Here is an 18,073-nt window from a genome sequence, read left to right as displayed (position 1 = left end):
CTACCACTTGAGCCACAGTACCACTTCTTGTTTTCTGGTGGTTAATTGGAGATAAGAGTCTCATGAACTTTCCTGCCGGGGCTGGCTTTGACCCACGATTCTCAGATCTCAGACTCCCGAGTAGCTAGGATTACAGGCATGAGCAACCATGCCCAGTTTTAATTACTATTTTTAAAGGGATGCAAAAATGAAAGAGGAAGTAGCAGTAATATATAACAAATATTGAATTTAGCATACTAAAATATTTACTATCTGGCTCTTCATAGAAAAAATTTATTGGGGGCTGGGAAGGTGGCTCAGTGGTAAGAGTGCTTGCCTTGCATGCATGAGGCCCTGGGTTCAATTCCTCAGCACCACATAAGCAGAAAAAGCTGGAAGTGGCACTGTGGCTCAACTGGTAGAGCACTAGCCTTGAGCTGAAGAGCTGAGGGACAGTGCCCAGGCCTCACAATCAACAACAACAACAACAAAATATCAATCCCTGCTATAAATGATACAGAGCCAATTGAATGGATTTTAGGAAGGCATTTGATATATTAAATTCGTGTGTGTGTGTGTGCGCGTGCGTGCGTGCGCGCGCACCACTCCTGGAGCTTAAACTCAGGACCTGGGCATTGTACTTGAGCTTGTTTTACTCAAGGTTAGCACTTTACCACTTGAGCCACAGCGCCACATCCGTTCTTTTCTGTTTATGTGGTGCTGAGGAATGGAATTCAGGGCTTCATGCATGTTACGCAAGCACCATACCACTAAGCCACATTCCAGCCCTAAATTCACTTTTTATCCTATCTTCCTTCCTTCCTTTGAGATGGGAGTCTCAGTAGGTGCCCAGGCTGGCCTTGAACTCCTAGGTTCAAGTGATCCTCTTGGCTCAGCATCTTGAGTTGCTGGGGCTACAGGTGCATGCCACTGTGCCCAGTTATGTTCTATAGTTTTAGGATTATCATTCTGACAGTTCTATGGAAGATGAGTATGGAGATATGAAAACAATAAAGGGCATACAACAATGTGACATGATAAAATTCTCAACTGATAGAGAAAATGTCTTTAGGTACTGCTTGGCTAGGGGAAAGAGTGAGGAAGAGTAAGGGAAAGCCGCAGCCAAGGAATTCATAGGTATTCAAGCTTGAGCAATCATGTGTATGTTATTACTGTTACAGAAATAGCAAAAAAGAAACAGCAAATTGACGGAAATGAAGTTAATACAGTTGGCAGCCACATAGTCAGTCTGGAAACAACAATACTATACTACATATATAACAGGCTTTGGATGAACATTTGGTAAATGATTTGAAAGGAAAAAAACAAATGCACTAAATATTTTATGACATTCTCAACATCACTCTTATACAAAGTTGTTACAATGACTCTAAATCATACCTTGGAAGGAGGTGGTACAGGTTTAGGAACCAGGTTCTTATAGACACTTGGGACCATGGTTGATGCTTTGTTCCCATTTGCATGTTGGGATGCAGGTGAGGTGAATGCAGCAGAGAAGGCAGCAGCAGGATCCTCTTTGGAAACTTTTTTGATAACTAGCATCTTAGAGGGTTGCTTGGCACTAGGTGGGTTTTCTGTGAAATACAATAATGGGGATACAAAAGAATGTCATACCTGTTTAATAACACAAAGTGTTACGATTATACAAGGGCATCTTCAACAAAGAACTCACAGTAGAGACTGTGGGAGAAATTTTTCATGTATCAATTTGAAAGATAGTTTCAAAAGTGGCACTACACAGAACTATAAAAAAAAAGGCAGCATGTGAAGCATTTGGTATTAACTGTATATACCAGTCAGAAAGGACAAAGCAGTCCTTCAGGGTATAGCTTCTAATGTATAGTGTGACTAGTCAAGCACAGACCAAACGGCACAGACCAAACAAGAATATATGCAAGGGCAGAAGATATATGGTAGTACATGCCTATAATTCCAGTATCGAGGCAAGGGATCTTGCTACATAGCAAGGCTCTCTCTCTTTTTTTTTGGGGGGGGGGGGGGGCGGCGGTTGTGGGGCTTGAACTCTACTGCTGGGCACTATCCCTCAGCTCTTCAGCTCAAGGTAAGTGGATCAACCACTTGAGCCATAGAGCCACTTCCGGTTTTCTGAGGTTTATTGGAGATAAGAGTCTCACAGACTTGCCTGCCGGGGCTGGCTTTGAACCGCAATCCTCAGATCTCAGCCTCCTGAGTAGCTAGGATTACAGGTGTGAGCCAACACCTGGCCTACATTACTTTTTTTGTTTTTGTTTTTGGCTGGTCATGGGGCCTAAATTCTGCGCCTGGGCACTGTCCCTCAGCTCTTCAGCTCAAGGCTAGTGATCTACCACTTGAGCCATAGCGCCACTTCCGGCTTTTTTTTTTTTTTTCTGCTTATCTGGTGCTGAGGAATCCAACCCAGGGCCTCATGCATGCAAGGCAAGCGCTCTACCACTGAGTCACCTTCCTTCTTTTTGTAGTGTCTTCTGTTCCCTTATTCTCTCTCAGGTGACCAATCTTAAAACAAACAAACAAACAAAACCTTTGTGCCCATCTTGGGTCTTGACCTCAGGGTCTGGGTGCTGGCCTTGACTCAAGGCTAGGGTTCTAGCCGGGCGCCAGTGGCAAGGGCTCTAATAGCTGAGTCACAGCTCCATTCCCAGCCTTTTTTTGGTGGTGGCGATTAACCGAAGATAGGAGTCTCAGACTTTCTTGCCCATGCTGGCTCTGAACCACAATACTCAGATCTCAGCCTCCTAAATAGCTAGGATAATAGGCGTGAGCTACCAGTACCAGGCCATAAGTGACCAATCTCAATTCTATTTTTTTTTTTTTTGTAGGTCGTGGGGCCTGAACTGTGGGCCTGGGTGCTGTCCCTCAGCTCTTCAGCTCAAGGATAGAACTCTACCACTTGGGCTACAGTGTCACTTCTGGCTTTTTCTGCTTATGTGGTGCTGAGGAATCAAACCGAGGACCTCATGCATGCAAGGCAAGGACTCTTACCACTGAGCCACCTTCCCAGCCCCCAATCTCAATTCTGTAACACTGGATTCAAACTCAGAATTTAGGTATATTGAAGTCTTCCTAGTAAGATATCTGGCTATAGAAAGTATTTAACCATTGTACAACTTGGGGGGTAGGGGGAAAGGAGCTGGGATGGAGGGAAAGTGGGAGAAAAATGAGGGAGGAGGTAACAATTTGTACTCACTACCTTACATATGTAACTGTAACCCCTCTGTAAATCACCTTAACAATAAAATAAAAATTAAATTAAATTAAAAAAAAGAAAATGCCTAACCAAGGAACCATAAGACTTCAAAGACTCTAAAACCACAGAACAGGTTAAGTTGGAAATATACTGATGTATTCATTTTTTATAAGTCTACTTATCCCCCCCCCAAAATGTATAAACCTTATATATTTTCTCCTTGTCCTATATAGTAGACATAATTTATAATTTGCCAAAAATTCCAAAAATTAGAACCTGGCTAAAAAAGTCACACCTCCCTATTTTTATTTTTGCAGTGTTAGGGACTGAACTCAGGGCCTTATCCTTGCCATTGAGCTACATCTTGGATCTGTAATCCTGGCTACACAGGAAGGCGAGATCTGAAAATCATGGTTCAAAGCCAGTTTGGGCAATAAAGTGTGTGAGACTCTTATCTCCAATAAACTACCCAAACATACAAATAAACATATAAAACAAAAAACAGACCAATCAGAAAAAAAACAAAAACAAAAAAAATCTGTTAACCATGGAATAGAGAAAGAAAAATAAAAACCCAAAAATTCCAACTTCCAAAATCAGGATTGCTTGAGCTATCAATTGTCTATCCTCTCTACTCCTGTGATTATATTTTAATGGTGTTCTGTGAGGCAGAATAACCTTACTCTTATAGACATTTAAGTTGGTGAAGAATTGCTCTTAGCTACTATAGGCAAATGAATGAAATAAAGAGATAACAAAACAAGTAAATAAAAGATGCTTTGTTCTTCTACTCAATAAAAAAATTCAAAGTATGTCTTACAATAGCGAAATCTACCTACCCCACACTCCAGAAGGGGTCCCAATAGGTCTGCATGGCCGATTCTGTTTGCCAGCTTCTGGATTCAAAGAAGGCTAAGAAAAAAAGGAAAATGAATGGTTGATACAGAAAGGTAATCACTGTTACTTTTTGGAAAGTAGCCATTAACATGAAATCTACCAAATAATTACAAACTCTTAGCACTTACAAGTTTAAGACTGGATTCAAAATTATAACACAAAATATTGAACTGCAAAGTTAACAAGTATGTTAATTTTAGGCTCTCATGAGTTCCCACCTTCCTAAAGGGTATTTATGTCAAATACAGAGGCATAGAAAGTTCAATGAGGGCTGGGAAGGTGGCTCAGTGGTAGAGTCCTTGCCTTGCATGCAAGAGGTCCTGGGTTCGATTCCTCAGCACCACATAAACAAAAAGAAAAAAGCCAGAAGTGGCACTGTGGCTCAAGTGGTAGAATGCTAGCCTTGAGCTGAAGAGCTGAGGGACAGCACCCAGGCCCAGAGTTCAGGCCCCACAACCAGACCCCAAAAAATAAAAAAGAAAGAAAAGAAAAGAAAGTTCAATGAACAAGAATGTGTGTGGATCTTTTTTTTTTTTTTAAGGTCAACGAGGGCAAGCAAACTGGTCAGTTAGATGTGTGGTATTCATTACATTTCTAAGACTGTATCGGCAGAGGCAGATAATATCCAAGGAGTGTGTTAAGTAATGCAAAATACAAATAATAGCCTTTGTCCTCTAAGGTTACTCTATCACTACAAAGAAACATTTGTACATAATTACCATGAGAGGTTCTAGAGATTATGATAAAAATTCATATTAGGTCTCAGTACCAGTAGCTCATGCTTATAATCTTAGCTACTTTGAGACTTAGAGGATCAATGTATGAAGTCAGCCAGGCAAAAAAGTCCCTGAGACTCCCATCTCTAAAACAACCAGCAAATGCTGAACTGAAAGTATGGCTCAAGTGGTAGAGGGCCAACTAGAAAGTAAGTGAATAAGACCAGTGAGCACTAGGTTCTGAGTTTAAAATGGGTGATTCTAAGAACAGAACCCTCAATGAAAACATCTAGACAAGAAAGCGTAAGTTACAACAGATTACTAAGAGATGATCTGTAAACTTTTTTGGGGGGCGGGGGTAGGAGAGTGGGGGTTCGGTTAGGGCCTGAACTCTGGGCCTGGGCGCTGTCCCTCAACTCTTCAGCTCAAGGCTCTACCATTTGAGCTACAGGGCCACTTCTGGCTTTTTCTGTTTATGTGGTACTGAGGAATTGAACCCAGGGCCTCAGGCATGCAAGGCAAGCACTCTACCACTGAGCCACCTTCACAGACCATGTAAATAGTATTAAAAAATAGCTTTCTAGGGCTGGGAAGATGGCTCAGTGATAGAGTGCTTGCCTTGCATAACTGAGGCCCAGGGTTCGACTCCTTAGCACCACACAAGCAAAAAGAAAAAAAGCCGGAAGTGGCGCTGTGGCTCAAGTGGTAGAGCGCTAGCCTTGAGCTGAAGAGCTGAGGGACACCACCAAGGCCCAGAGTTCAGGCCCCACGACCGGACCACCCCCCCCCAAAAAAAGCTTTTTAATAAATGTAGAGCAAAATAATGTGGCTTTTGTGTGTGTGTGTGTGTTGGTTGTGGGGCTTCAACTCTGGGCTTGAGTGCTGTCCCTCAGCTCAAGGCAAGCGCTCTACCGCTTGAGCTACAGTGCCACTTCTGGTTTTCTAATGGTTTATTGGAGATAAGATTCTCATGGAGGGGGGAGGGGGGAGGCTGGGAAGGGATGTGAAGGGTAAACAAAGGAGGAGGCTGCAATGCTTGGTAAGAAATGTATGCATTATCCTGCCCATGTAATTGTAACCCCTCTGTACAGTATGTTCACAAATAAAATAAAATTAAAAAAAAAAAAAAGATTCTCATGGACTTTCTTGCCTGGGCTGGCTTTGAAACATGATCCTCAGATCTCAACCTCCTGAGCAGCTAGGACTGTAGGTGTGAGCCACTAGCACCCAGCTCAAAATAATATTTTAAAACTCCCCAAAACAATTAGGACTGAACTCCTTTTTTATTTTTTATGTAATTCTTTTTAGTCTCTCGTCTCACTATTCTACAGGTTCTGCTTAAGGCCTCCTCCCACTTTCAAATACATTGTTCTCCTTGAGTGATTCTGTCCATCCACAAACCTGTTATCCCTATTTTTAGGGTACATCTTTGTCACCAAATATTTGTTACCTTTTCCTGCCAATTCTGCTTGTTCTTTTAAAAAAACTAATAATATGTATTAATTATTAATGTAGTTTTTTCTGTGGTGGTACAGGGAATTAAATACAGCTTGCGAGGCAAGTACTTACCATGTAAGCCATACCCCTATAGTCCTCATTAATTCACTTTGGACAGAAATCTTATTTTTGACTTTGCTTCTCCAACCCCTTTTTGTTTTTGCTGATCGTGGGGCTTGAACTCAGGGCCTAGGCTCTATCCCTGAGCTCTTTTGCTCTAGGCTAGTGCTCTACCACTTGAGCCACAGCACTACTTGCAGCTTTTTTTATTCGGTACTGAGGAATTGAACCCAGGGCTTCATGTATGCTAAGCAGGCACTCTTACCACTAAGTCACATTCCCAGCCCTCCTATCCTTTTCATTTAAACTGTAAAACAAAGTTTTTAGATAATCTAAAATGTTCATTGACAAGAAAACACATATAAACATAGTGTATTTACACAACTGAATATCTACTACACAGTTTTTCAACTGTGGTACCTTTTATACTTTAGGCTAATACAAGCAATTCAGTGCATTGTTGTATTTAACAACTTTTTTTTTTTTGGTCTAGTTGTGGGGCCTGAACTCTGGGCCTGGGCGCTGTCCCTCAGCTCTTCAGCTCAAGGCTAGCACTCTACCTCTTGAGCCACAGCGCCACTTCCAGCTTTTTTTTTTTCTGCTTTATGTGGTGCTGAGGAATTGAACCCAGGGCTTCATGCATGCAAGGCAAGCACTCTACTACTGAGCCACCTTCCCAGTCCCCTTTAACACCATTCTTGGTCTCTACTTAGTAGATGCCAGAACCACCATCTAATGTTGTTGACACCCAATGTCTCATGATACGGCCAATTATCCTCTGGGAGACAAACTTATCTCTGGTAGAACACTAATGCAGTGTATGTATCGACATACATAAACCTCAAAAGCAATTTTTAAAATTAAAATTATAATCTTAATTATAAGGAATATACAGCTGGGCATGGTGGCATATATTTGAAATCCCAGTGTTTACAGGCTGAGACAAGATTATGAGTTTGAAGCCAACCTCAGTTATGTAGTGAATCTGCAGCCCCATAGTGAGAATGTCTCAAAAAAGAAAAATTTAAAAACTAGATTACAGCTTGGCGTCGGTGGCCCATGCCTATAATCCTAGCTACTCAGGAGGCTGAGATCTGAGGATAGCGGTTCAAGGCAGCTCAAGGCTAGTGCTCTACCACTTGAGCCACAGCGCCACTTCCGGCTTTTTTCTTTTTGCTTATGTGGTACTGAGGAATTGAACCCAGGGCCTTAGGCATGCAAGGCAAGCGCTCTACCACTGAGCCACCTTCCCAGCCCAGGAGATTCTTATCTTCAATTAACCAGCAGAAAACCACAAGTGGTGCTGTGGCACTGTCCCTCAGATTTTCAGCTCAAGGTGAACACTCTACCACTTGAGCCACAGGGCCATTTCTGGTTTTCTGGTGGTTTATTGGAGATGAAGAGTCTCATGGACTTTTCTGCCCGGGCTGGCTTTGAACCATAATCCTCAGATCTCAGCCTCCTGAGTAGCTGGGATTACAGGCGTGAGCCACTGGTGCCTGGCAAAACTCACATTTTTGCTATCGTTTTCTCTAGTTTAACCAAGCACAGAGGGAACTAAAACTATTGTGTATCCAAATTTTTGTTCTATGTGCTCAGTGGCATATGTTGTAAGTATATACTTTAAAGATTTTATGTCAGCTAAAAACTACTGTAATATGGTGTTCTGACTTCTGGGCTACTGCGTATCTAGAACATTCTAAACAAACAATCAGCTTGTCAGACAAGGAAAGCCTTTTCCAAAAAGAAAGTTTACAAGAGTAACAGGATAGAAATTTATGATAACTCATCTTATTAATAAAGTCTATATAATAATCCTATTGTCTTTTGTTGTTATTGTTTTGGTCGGTTGTGGGGTCTGGGGTCTGAACTCTGGACCTGGGCTCTGTCTCTCAGTGCTGAGGAATCTAACCGGAGCACTGTACCACTGAGACACCTTCCCAGTCTTCCTATGGTATTTTTTAGAGTTAATGAAAAATGACTAATCTATAACTTTGACTTGTTTTCATTTGACTTCATTAACATGCTATGGAAATGGCTGTAACAGAGGGAATGAGAGAGAATACAGGAACAGCTGATACTAAGCAAAAAGAAATAAATGTACTTATTATCTGACCTATATAAAGATAATCCCACTGTATATCCCCTCTAAAACAATAAAAAAGAAAGAAAGAAAGAAATGGCTATAACACAAATAACTAGATAAAATGATACTTTAAAAAATACCATGGGAAGGGGTGTGGTGGTAGATATTTGTAACATCAGCTACTTAGAGGCTGATGGTAACATACAGTTTGAGGCTGGCACAGACAACAAACAAAAAGTTCAACAATCTATTTGAAAATTAACTAAAGCAAAAATGGCTGGGAGTATGGCTCAAGTGCTTGTGTAACAAGTAAGAGAGCTTGAGTTTGAACCCTACTATAGGAGCTGGGAATGTGGCTTAGTGGTAGAGCACTTGCATAGCATGCATGAAGCTCTGAGTTTGATTCCTCAGTACCACATAAACAGAAAAGGCCAGAAGTGGCGCTGTGGCAGGCCCCACGACCAACAACAACAAAAAAGCAATGAAAGTCTGAACCTAGATACTTTCTTTTCTTGAAATATTTCGTTTTTTAGACATTATTTGTTAGATTTAAGTTCTTATTTATTTATCCAGTACTAAGGCTTGAACTCAGGGCTTCAGTGCTATCATTTAGCTTTTTCGCTCAAGGGTATAACTCTACTACTTGAGCCATAACTTCACTTCTGGCTTTTTGGTGGTTACTGGAAAAGAGTCTCACAGACTTTCTTTTTGCTAAACTGGCTTTAAACAGTGATCATCAGCTCTCAGTCTCTGGAGTAGCTAGGATCATAGGTATGAGCCTGGTGCCTAGCTTAAGTTCACATTTGAAGCTTCATACTTACAAAGTCTTCCTCTTCAAACTGCAACTTTTCCACCTTGTCTTCTTTCTTTTCTTCCCTAATTTCTGTAGGTGGCTTTTCTGAAAAGGCACAGCCTTTCCGGGAGTGGAAGCTGCCATTCCAGTGTCGATGGTTCCCAGTGCTCCCTCCACTACGCTGGCTCATGCCATCATGACCTCGAGAAGATCCATGCCAGTAAGATAGGTTCCCCGTTATTCCAGCATATGTTCCCTTAGAGACACCAGAGTCCACAGAATCATGGCGGAATAGGGATGGCTGGTGCCAGGAATCTAAAATCATAAGGAAAAAGTAATAGTATTAGCCTGTCTGAATTCCGGGAATTAAGAATTAAGCTGATGCACCTGATATGGTTTATCCTACTGCCAGAAGGCCTTTTGGGAACCTTTTTAATAAGTACATACAAGCAAGCCATATATATCTTTTCCTTGTAATTTCTTTTTTTCTTTTTGTCAGTTGTGGGCCTGGGTGCTATCCATCAGCTCTTCAGCTCAAGGCCAGCACACTACCACTTGAGCCACAGTGCCACTTCTGGTTTTCTGGTAGCTAATAGACTTTCCTGCCTGGGTTGGCTTTGGACTGTGATCTTTAGATCTCAGCCTCCTGAGTAGCTAGGATTACAGGCTTGAGCCATGGGTGCATGGTCTGTGAGGTAATTTCTAAATGAATACTTCAAAAAGATTCAGGAGAACAAAAAAGAAAAATTACATCTAGAAAGTCAATGAAGTTGGTGGTTACTACTAGAAGATCTAACCGAGAAGTCACAAAAGATCCTACTTATAGATTGTGGATAGGTACCCATCCTGGCTTGTCCTAAGTACTAGCTTAAATGTAGTCAGGAAGGCTGGCGCGGGTGGCTCACGCCTGTAATCCTAGCTACTCAAGAGGCTGAGAATCATGGTTCAAAGCCAGCCCATACAGTAAAGGTTATAAGACTCTTATCTCCAATAAACCACTAGAAAACTGAAAGTGGCGCTGTGGCTCAAGTGGTAGAGACCTCACTTTGAGCTGAAGAGCTGAGGGACAGTGCCCAAGCCCAAACCCCACGACCGACCAAAAAACAAAAACAAAAACAAAAACAAAAAGGTAGTCAGGAAAGTTAAGATAAGCTTACCTCCTGTAGTCCGTAGAGATCCATTGTTAAAAAACCCATCAGAGGAATTGTGTCGACGTCGGCTTACTCCAAATCTTCCTTCTCCTCGGGACAGATGTTCACTGTGTTTTTCAAAAGTGGCTGTAGGTGACTAAGATGATAAAATGTACAGAAGCAAACAGAATAAGTAGAAATTAAATCTCATTCAGCATTTTATTAAGTTTTGCATCAGGTGTTTAAGTCAAGCAATAAAGGTTCCAGGTTTATAATCATAGCTACTCAGGAGGCTGAGATCTGAGGATTGTAGTTCAAAGCCAGCCCAGACAGGAATATCCATGGACTTATAACTCCAATTAATCACCAAAAACTCAGAAGTGGAGCTATGGCTCAAAGTAGTAGAGTGCTAGTCTTGAGAAAAAAAAAAAAAAAGTTCAGGGACAGTGCCCAGGCCGAGTTTAGCTCCACTACTAACTTAAACAAAAAAGATGCCAGACAACCATACTCTTGAGCTTACGGACTGTTATGGTACTATAGGCCTCTTAACTTAGTAAAGTACTATATTATACAATCAACTATCCTAGAAAGGTAGAAAAGGTAACCACTTCAATTATTCAAAGAAGATTGGAGGGGCTGGAAGGTGGCTCAGTGGTAGAGTGCTTGCCTTCCATGCATGAGGCCCTGGGTTTATTCCTTAGTACCACATAAGCAGAAAAAGCCGGAAGTGGTACTGTAGCTCAAGTGATAGAGCACTCACCTTGAGCTGAAGAGCTGAGGGATAGTGCTCAGGCCCAGAGTTCAGGCCTCACGACCGGACCTCCCCCCCCCCCAAAAAAAAAGATTGGGGAAAATCCTAGCAATATCCATAAATAATAAGCACCTAACATGCTTAGTAGTAATAACTACAAATATTAATGTAATAACATTAGTGTGTGTTAGTGCACTTAAAATATTAATCTCACAATAAAAAAAGGCCTCTTGCCTTACAAGTAATTCTAAACAAAGCTGGGTACTGGTGGCACATTCCTATAATCCTAGCCACTAGGAAGGATCATAAGTTTAAACCAGCCCAAGCAGAAAAGCTATAGACTCAAGTCTCATCAGAGACAAGCTCACCAGGTGTCTAACATGTGGCTGTGACATCTACTTTAACACATCTTTGGAAAGCCTAAAGTAGGCATGTGACTGAGCAGAAAGATCTTATCCGAAAAATAAGCACTGAAAACCAGAGGCATGGCTCAGAGGTATCATGTGCTAAGGGGCTCAGAGTTTAAAACCTAGTACTGTGAAGGAAAAAAAAAATCTAAACAGCTTAGTGTACTTCTAGAATACACCAAAATTAGAGAAAAAGCAATAAAAGGTTTCAATATCATGTTTAACTGTGCTTTGTTCTGTGACAGGATTCCTTTCCCTTCTCTCTTCCTTCCTCCTGAGATAGGAGAATCACAAAAACTACAGTTTGAACTACATTGTGAGTTCCAGGTCAGGGAATATTTAGTGAGAACCAGTTTCAAAAAAGGCAAAAATGAGCTGGGTGCTGGTGGCTCAAGCCTGTAATCCTAGCTACTCAGGAGGATCACAGTTCAAAGCCAGCCCGGGCAAGAAAGTCTGTGAGACGCTTATCTCCAATAAACCACCAGAAAACTGGAAGTAGCAGTGGCTCAGTGGTAGAGTACTTGTCTTGAGCTGCTCCCAAGTCCAGAGTTCAGGCCCCATGACCAACAACAACAACAAAAAAGGCAAAAGTGGAGCTCTGGCTCAAGTGGTAGAATGCTGGCCTTCAGCAAAACAAACTCCTGGACAGCACCAAGATTCTGAGCTCAAGGCCCAGGACTTTGTGGGGGAAAAGGTCCTGCTGTCAAAAGATAGGCTCACACCTGTAATCCTAGCTACTCAGGAGGCTGAGATCTGAGGATAGAGGTTCAAAGCCAGCTCGGGTAGGAAAGGCCATGAGACTCTTATCACCAATAAACCACTAGAAAACTGGAAGCTATGTGGTTCAGAGCTGAGGGACAGCGCCCAAACCCAGAGTTCAAGTCCCACGACTGACAAAAAAAAAAAAAAAAAGAACTCAGGTATGCAGGTAGGACCCTAAAGCCTGTATGCATAGTATGCATAGTTAGTTATAGGTGGCTATTTGAGAACAAGTCATCAGCATGTGGCTCCACATCTTGCCACCAACCCTTGCTGCAAATGAAATGCATGGTATGTGAAGCTGCTCACAGATGTGGTAAGCATGGACTTCCCATTTTTTAGCACATTCATCTTTTGTAGTTAGACAGCAAGCCTTTTGGACTGCCAGGGTAAGATATCTAGCCTCTTTCAAGTGTCTTTGAAATCCCAGGATAAGACCTTCAGAATTAGTTGGACAATATCAACAAGGGTCCTGGACCATGAAGCATTGAAACCTTTCTTCTTGGTAAGCTTCAATGGGAAATGACTAGGATCAGATATGAGGCAGAGTCTTCAGTGTATGGTTCTGTTTTCAAGTCACAATGTCCTGGGGTCCTTGTTTTCCAGGCCCAGGACATGGGCTGTCATTCTGTGCCTTATTGTAAGCGCTAGCAAAAACAAAAACAAAACACACAAAAACAACAACAAAAAACCCAGTTGCCGGGTGGGAATACTTGGCCAAAACTGAGGTTCACCGTCTCAGCAAAGCAGCTAGGTTTCCAGCAGGTTGTCTGCCTTTTGGGGCTACTGCAGCCAGGTTGACATTTTCTGTGACATCTTTGAAATTGTACTTCTTTAAGGCCTTGGCCTCTGGAAGTTGAGGAGTCTTGTGGTTTGGTGGTTTCCTACATCTCTGCTTGGTCTCCTTCCCAAGTGAGACCTGGTCTACCTAGTGTTCCATGGCATAGGTATGACCTTGGGTCTCTACCGGCTGAGTTATTCTACCTGCATTGTGATGTTCTTAGAGATTCTGTTCTTGTTGAGCTAAAAGTATGAGATCATTCTGGCAGATGGTCTGCTGGTGAGGGCTGAGTTTGAATGTTGTGCATATCTTAGTTGTGTGAACCTGGGCAAGATCCATCCATACTTGACCATTCTAGATCAGTTGCATTTTGTTTTCTGCTGCTGTGTTGAGCATGAATATCAGACTCCAGATTCTTCAATCTTTGAATGCATACTTGCACTAGTAACTCTCCAAGAACCTTTTCAGAGTTTCTGTATTGAACTAGGATTGTATCATTATTCTGTCATCAGGTGTCTGTATATCTTTTTTGTTCTGATTCCAGCTTCTTGGACTAAATGTTTTCCTGTTCTTCAGCTGTCAGACAGCCATTATGAGATTATTCACCTTTAGTCAAGTGAGCCAGTGTAATAAAACCCCTCATACAACCTTGTCTAATAAGAGACCAGAGCCTCTTGAGCCATTAAAAGTATGGAGATGTTCAACACGTCCTTACAAGAAAACCATGTCAAAGGAGATTTTCACATCTATTTTCTTGCTTTCAATGTCCCCAGTAATAGTTGATACTATCCTATCAATCCATTTTACTGATTGTACTTTTTTTTTTCTGGGGGGGTGGGAGCAGTGGTCAGTTGTGGGGCCTTAACTCGGGGCCAGGGCACTATCCCTCAGCTCTTCAGCTCAAGGCTAGCACTCTACTACCTGAGCCACAGCACCACTTCTGGCTTTTTCTGCTTATGTTGCCGAGGAATCGAACCCAGGGCCTCATGCACGCAAGGCAAGCACTCTACCACTAAGCCACCTTCCCAGCCCTTAGTGATCCTAGTAAATTAGAAAAATTTCTTATGATTTTCTTAAACTTTCACGGTTTTAGCCTTTTAATTAGGTTACAATCTATTTTTACTTTTTTGTCAGTTGTGGGGCTTCAACTTTGGGACTGGGCACTGTCCCTGAGCTCTTCAGCTCAAGGTGAGCACTCTATACTACTTGAGCCACAGCGCCACTTCCGGTTTTCTGGTGGTTTATTGGAGATAGGAGTCTCACGGTCTCTCCTGCCCAGACTGGCTTTGAACTGCAATCCTCAGATCTCACCCTCCTGAGTAGCTAGGATTATAGGCGTGAGCTACTGATGCCCAGCTACAATCTATTTTAAGTTAATTTTTATTTAAGTGAAACAGATGTAATTTCTCTCTCCCTTACTAAGAAAAACAGCTGTTTTAACACCAGTTGTTAAAGCAAACAAAAAACAAAATAAAACTTCCCTTTTAATTACAGCGGCAATTTAGTCAACTGGCTATGTTTTCAGGTCTATTTTTAAACTATTTTATGCTCTTTGTTCTTTTTTTCTTTTTTCTTTTTGGGTCCGGTCGTGGGGCCTGAACTCTGGGCCTGGGCGCTGTCCATCAGCTCTTCAGCTCAAGGCTAGCGCTCTACCACTTGAGCCACAGCGCCACTTCCGGCTTTTTTCTTTTTGCTTATGTGGTGCTGAGGAATCGAACCCAGGCATGTAAGGCAAGCGCTCTACCACTGAGCCACCTTCCCAGCCCTGTTCTTTTTTTCTTCTGGCCAGTATTGAGGCTTGAACTTGGATCCTGACCATTATCCCTTAGCTTTTTCACTCAAGAATGGATGGTGCAGGGCTGGGAAGTTGGCTCAGTGGTAGAGTGCTTGCGTTGCATGCCTGAGGCCCTGGGTTCGATTCCTCAGCACCACATAAAGAAAAAGAAAAAAGCTGGAAGTGGCGCTGTGGCTCAAGTGGTAGAGCACGAGCCTTGGGCTGAAGAGCTGAGGGACAGCGTCCAGGCCCAGATTCAGGCCCCATGACTGGACCCCACAAAAAAAAAAAAGAAAGAAAAAAAGGGGCTGGGAAGGTGGCTCAGTGGTAGAGTGCTTGCCTTGCATGCCTGAGGTCCTGGGTTCGATTCCTCAGCACCACATAAGCAAAAAGAAAAAAGCCGGAAGTGGCGCTGTGGCTCAAATGGTAGAGCGCTAGCCTTGAGCTGAAGAGCTGAGGGCCAGCGCCCAGGCCCAGAGTTCAGGCCCCACGACCGGCCTCCTCACCCCCCCCAAAAAAAATCCCCCCAAAACTCAGCCTCCTGGGTAGGCAGCATTACAGGCACAAGTCACAAGCACCCGGCAACAAAACAAAACAATTTTTTTGAATGGCACATATTTTCTCTGATATGCAAAAGCTAGATTTAAAATACACTGAAACATGATAAATTATTCAGGACTTTAGGGATTCACACACAGTGAGACCAAAGGAAGACACTCTTAGGAGAGGAACACAAAGGTATAATGCCCATCTATGTACATCTGATTATATGAAGTAATATTTATCAAAATGAGGTTTTTTTCTTCATTGCTGTTTTTGTTTTCCTTTTTCTTGTCTGTCCATTTATGTATCTTTGGGAGAGTAAAGAGGGACACAGAAATAGAGTGATAAGGAGTGAACAAATGCAGTAGTGATACTCACTAGACATTATGTGGAAAAAGAATTATACAACCTGTGGGGTGGAGATGGGAGGAAAAAATTGGTAGATAGTAAGGGAAGGGGTGACATTGTCCAAAAAGAAATGTACTCTTTAACTGACTTATGTAACTATAAACCTTCTGTACATCACCTTTATAGTAACAATTTTTTTTTAAAAAGGAAAGAGGAAGGCTGGGAAGTTGGCTCAGTGGTAGAGCGCTTGCCTTGCATGCCTGAGGCCCTGGGTTCGATTCCTCAGCACCACATAAGCAAAAAGAAAAAAGCCAGAAGTGGCGCTGTGGCTCAAGTGGTAGAGCGCTAGCCTTGAGCTGAAGAACTGAGGGACAGCGCCCAGGCCCAGAGTTCAGGCCCCACAACCGGACCCCAAAAAAAAAAAAAAAAGGAAAGAGGAGAGAATGTGATTTTGTTATTGCCTAACATGCATGAGGTGCTGAGTTTAATTTCTTGGTACCATATAAATAATAAATAAAATTAATAAATGAAAGGAAAAATAACCATTAAAAATTTAAGCTGGACCCTGGTGGCTCACACGTGTAATCCTAGCTACTCAGGAGGCTGAGATCTGAGGATCAAGATTCAAAGCCAGCCCAGACAGGAGTCCAGGAGAATCTTATCTCCAAGTAACATCTCAAAAATTGGAAGTGAGCCAGGTGCTGGTGGGTGGCTCAAGCCTGTAATCCTAGCTACTCAGGAGACTCAGATCTGAGGATCGAGGTTCAAAGCCAGCCCGGGCAGGAAAATCCTTGAGACTCTTATCTCCAGTAAACCATTAGAAAACTGAAGTAGCACTGTAGCTCAAGCGGTAGAGCTCTAGCCTTGAGCTGAAGAGCTGAGGGACAGTGCCCAAGCCCAGAGTTCATGCCCCATGACCAACAACAACAACAAAAAAATGGAAGTGGCACTATGGTGCCTTGAGCAAAAGAGCTCAGAGACAGAACCCAGGCCGAGTTCAAGCCCCATGAACAGCAAAAATAAATGAATAAAAATCAATAAGCAGGGGCTGGGAAGGTGGCTCAGTTGGTAGAGCGCTTGCCTTGCATGCCTGAGGCCCTGGGTTCGATTCCTCAGCACCATATAAGCAAAAAGAAAAAAGCCGGAAGTGGCGCTGTGGCTCAAGTGGTAGAGCGCTAGCCTTGAGCTGAAGAGCTGAGGGACAGCGCCCAGGCCCAGAGTTCAGGCCCCACGACCGGACCCAAAAAAAAAATAAAAAAAAAAAAAGCAATTTTAAAAAACCCACAAAAATAGATTCCTTGTTTTAAAAAAAAGTTTCGGGCTATGAATGTGGCTTAGTGGTAAAGTGCTTGCCTAGCATGCATGAAGCCCTGGGTTGGATTATATAAAAGAAAAAGCCAGAAGTGGTGCTGTGGCCCAAGTGGCAGGTGTTAGCCTTGAGCAAAAGAAGCTCTGGGACAGTGACCAGGCCCTAAGTTCAAGCCCCAGGACTGGCAAAAAAAAGTTTCTCTGGACCCTACACACTCTTTCTCTGGCCCACTTTCACCAACACATAGGTCAGATTATTAAAGTAATTCATGAGATCTTGGGAATTTAATGAAGATAATTCAAAATGAAATTTAGATTAAAAAGTTGTATGTCTAGATAAGAACAAGAACACTGTCGAGGGGGTGGGAGATGGTAAGGGATGGAAAGGGGAAACAAAGGAGGAGGAAACAATGCTTGATAAGAAATGTACTTATTATCTTGCCCATGTAATTGTAACTCCTCTGTACCGTATTTTCACAATTAAAAAGAAAAAAAAAAAAGAATACTGTCCCAAAAATTCACATTAGAGACAGATAGGTAATTTGTGGGACTCCTTATCACTTTGTTCCTCAATTAATTGGCAAAATGGAAGCACTTTTAATTTTACCAGTTTCCCAAGTGGTTTACCTCATCAACTTACACTGTTCTATTTAATCTGATTATGTCTGCTTTAATTATATGTTCTAGTTGTTCCATGTCTTTATATCCCTAATGCAACATACGTTTCTTCCTAAATCAATAAAAAACAAAACAAACAACAACAAAAAAAACCAGAGTTACTCTAAGGAGGAAAAGAACCAGTATGTGGGGTAGTTATTACAGAAATAGAGAAGAGTACCTTCGCTGACTGTGGTGTTGAGAAATTTAGCCAAGCAGGAACAAAGTCATGCTGCGCCATTTAGGTCCAGTGTCTTTTCAACAAGGTGAGGCATCCAACCTCATGGCCAGGATCTGAAAGAGACAACTCAAATCACTTATGCTTTTAAGAATCCTACATACCAATGTATAAAGGAATTAGTGATTAACCTATGATCTC

At 42.3% G+C, this 18,073-nt stretch overlaps 1 protein-coding gene across 2 annotated transcripts in view; it reads right to left on the bottom strand.

Moving 5' to 3' along the window:
• LOC138823614 (vasculin-like protein 1) overlaps nucleotides 1–18,073 on the bottom strand; it is a 72,449-nt gene that overhangs the window by 30,773 nt on the left and 23,603 nt on the right. For both annotated transcript variants that reach the window (XM_070017015.1, XM_070017014.1), the window contains exons 3-7: nucleotides 17,876–17,988; nucleotides 10,394–10,523; nucleotides 9,265–9,551; nucleotides 4,027–4,099; nucleotides 1,381–1,574 (exon numbers count right to left, since the gene is read on the bottom strand). In XM_070017015.1, the coding sequence (XP_069873116.1) occupies nucleotides 1,381–1,574; nucleotides 4,027–4,099; nucleotides 9,265–9,551; nucleotides 10,394–10,523; nucleotides 17,876–17,935 (744 nt within the window). In that variant the 5' untranslated portion in view covers nucleotides 17,936–17,988. The remainder of the gene's footprint in view (nucleotides 1–1,380; nucleotides 1,575–4,026; nucleotides 4,100–9,264; nucleotides 9,552–10,393; nucleotides 10,524–17,875; nucleotides 17,989–18,073) is intronic.

Source organism: Dipodomys merriami, unplaced genomic scaffold, assembly GCF_024711535.1.
Source record: "Dipodomys merriami isolate MVZ:Mamm:240054 unplaced genomic scaffold, mDipMer1.0.p SCAF_121, whole genome shotgun sequence".
Classification (NCBI taxonomy): domain Eukaryota; kingdom Metazoa; phylum Chordata; class Mammalia; order Rodentia; family Heteromyidae; genus Dipodomys; species Dipodomys merriami.
Note: the sequence above shows the minus strand (reverse complement) of the source record. Positions and strands in the feature narration are given on the sequence as shown.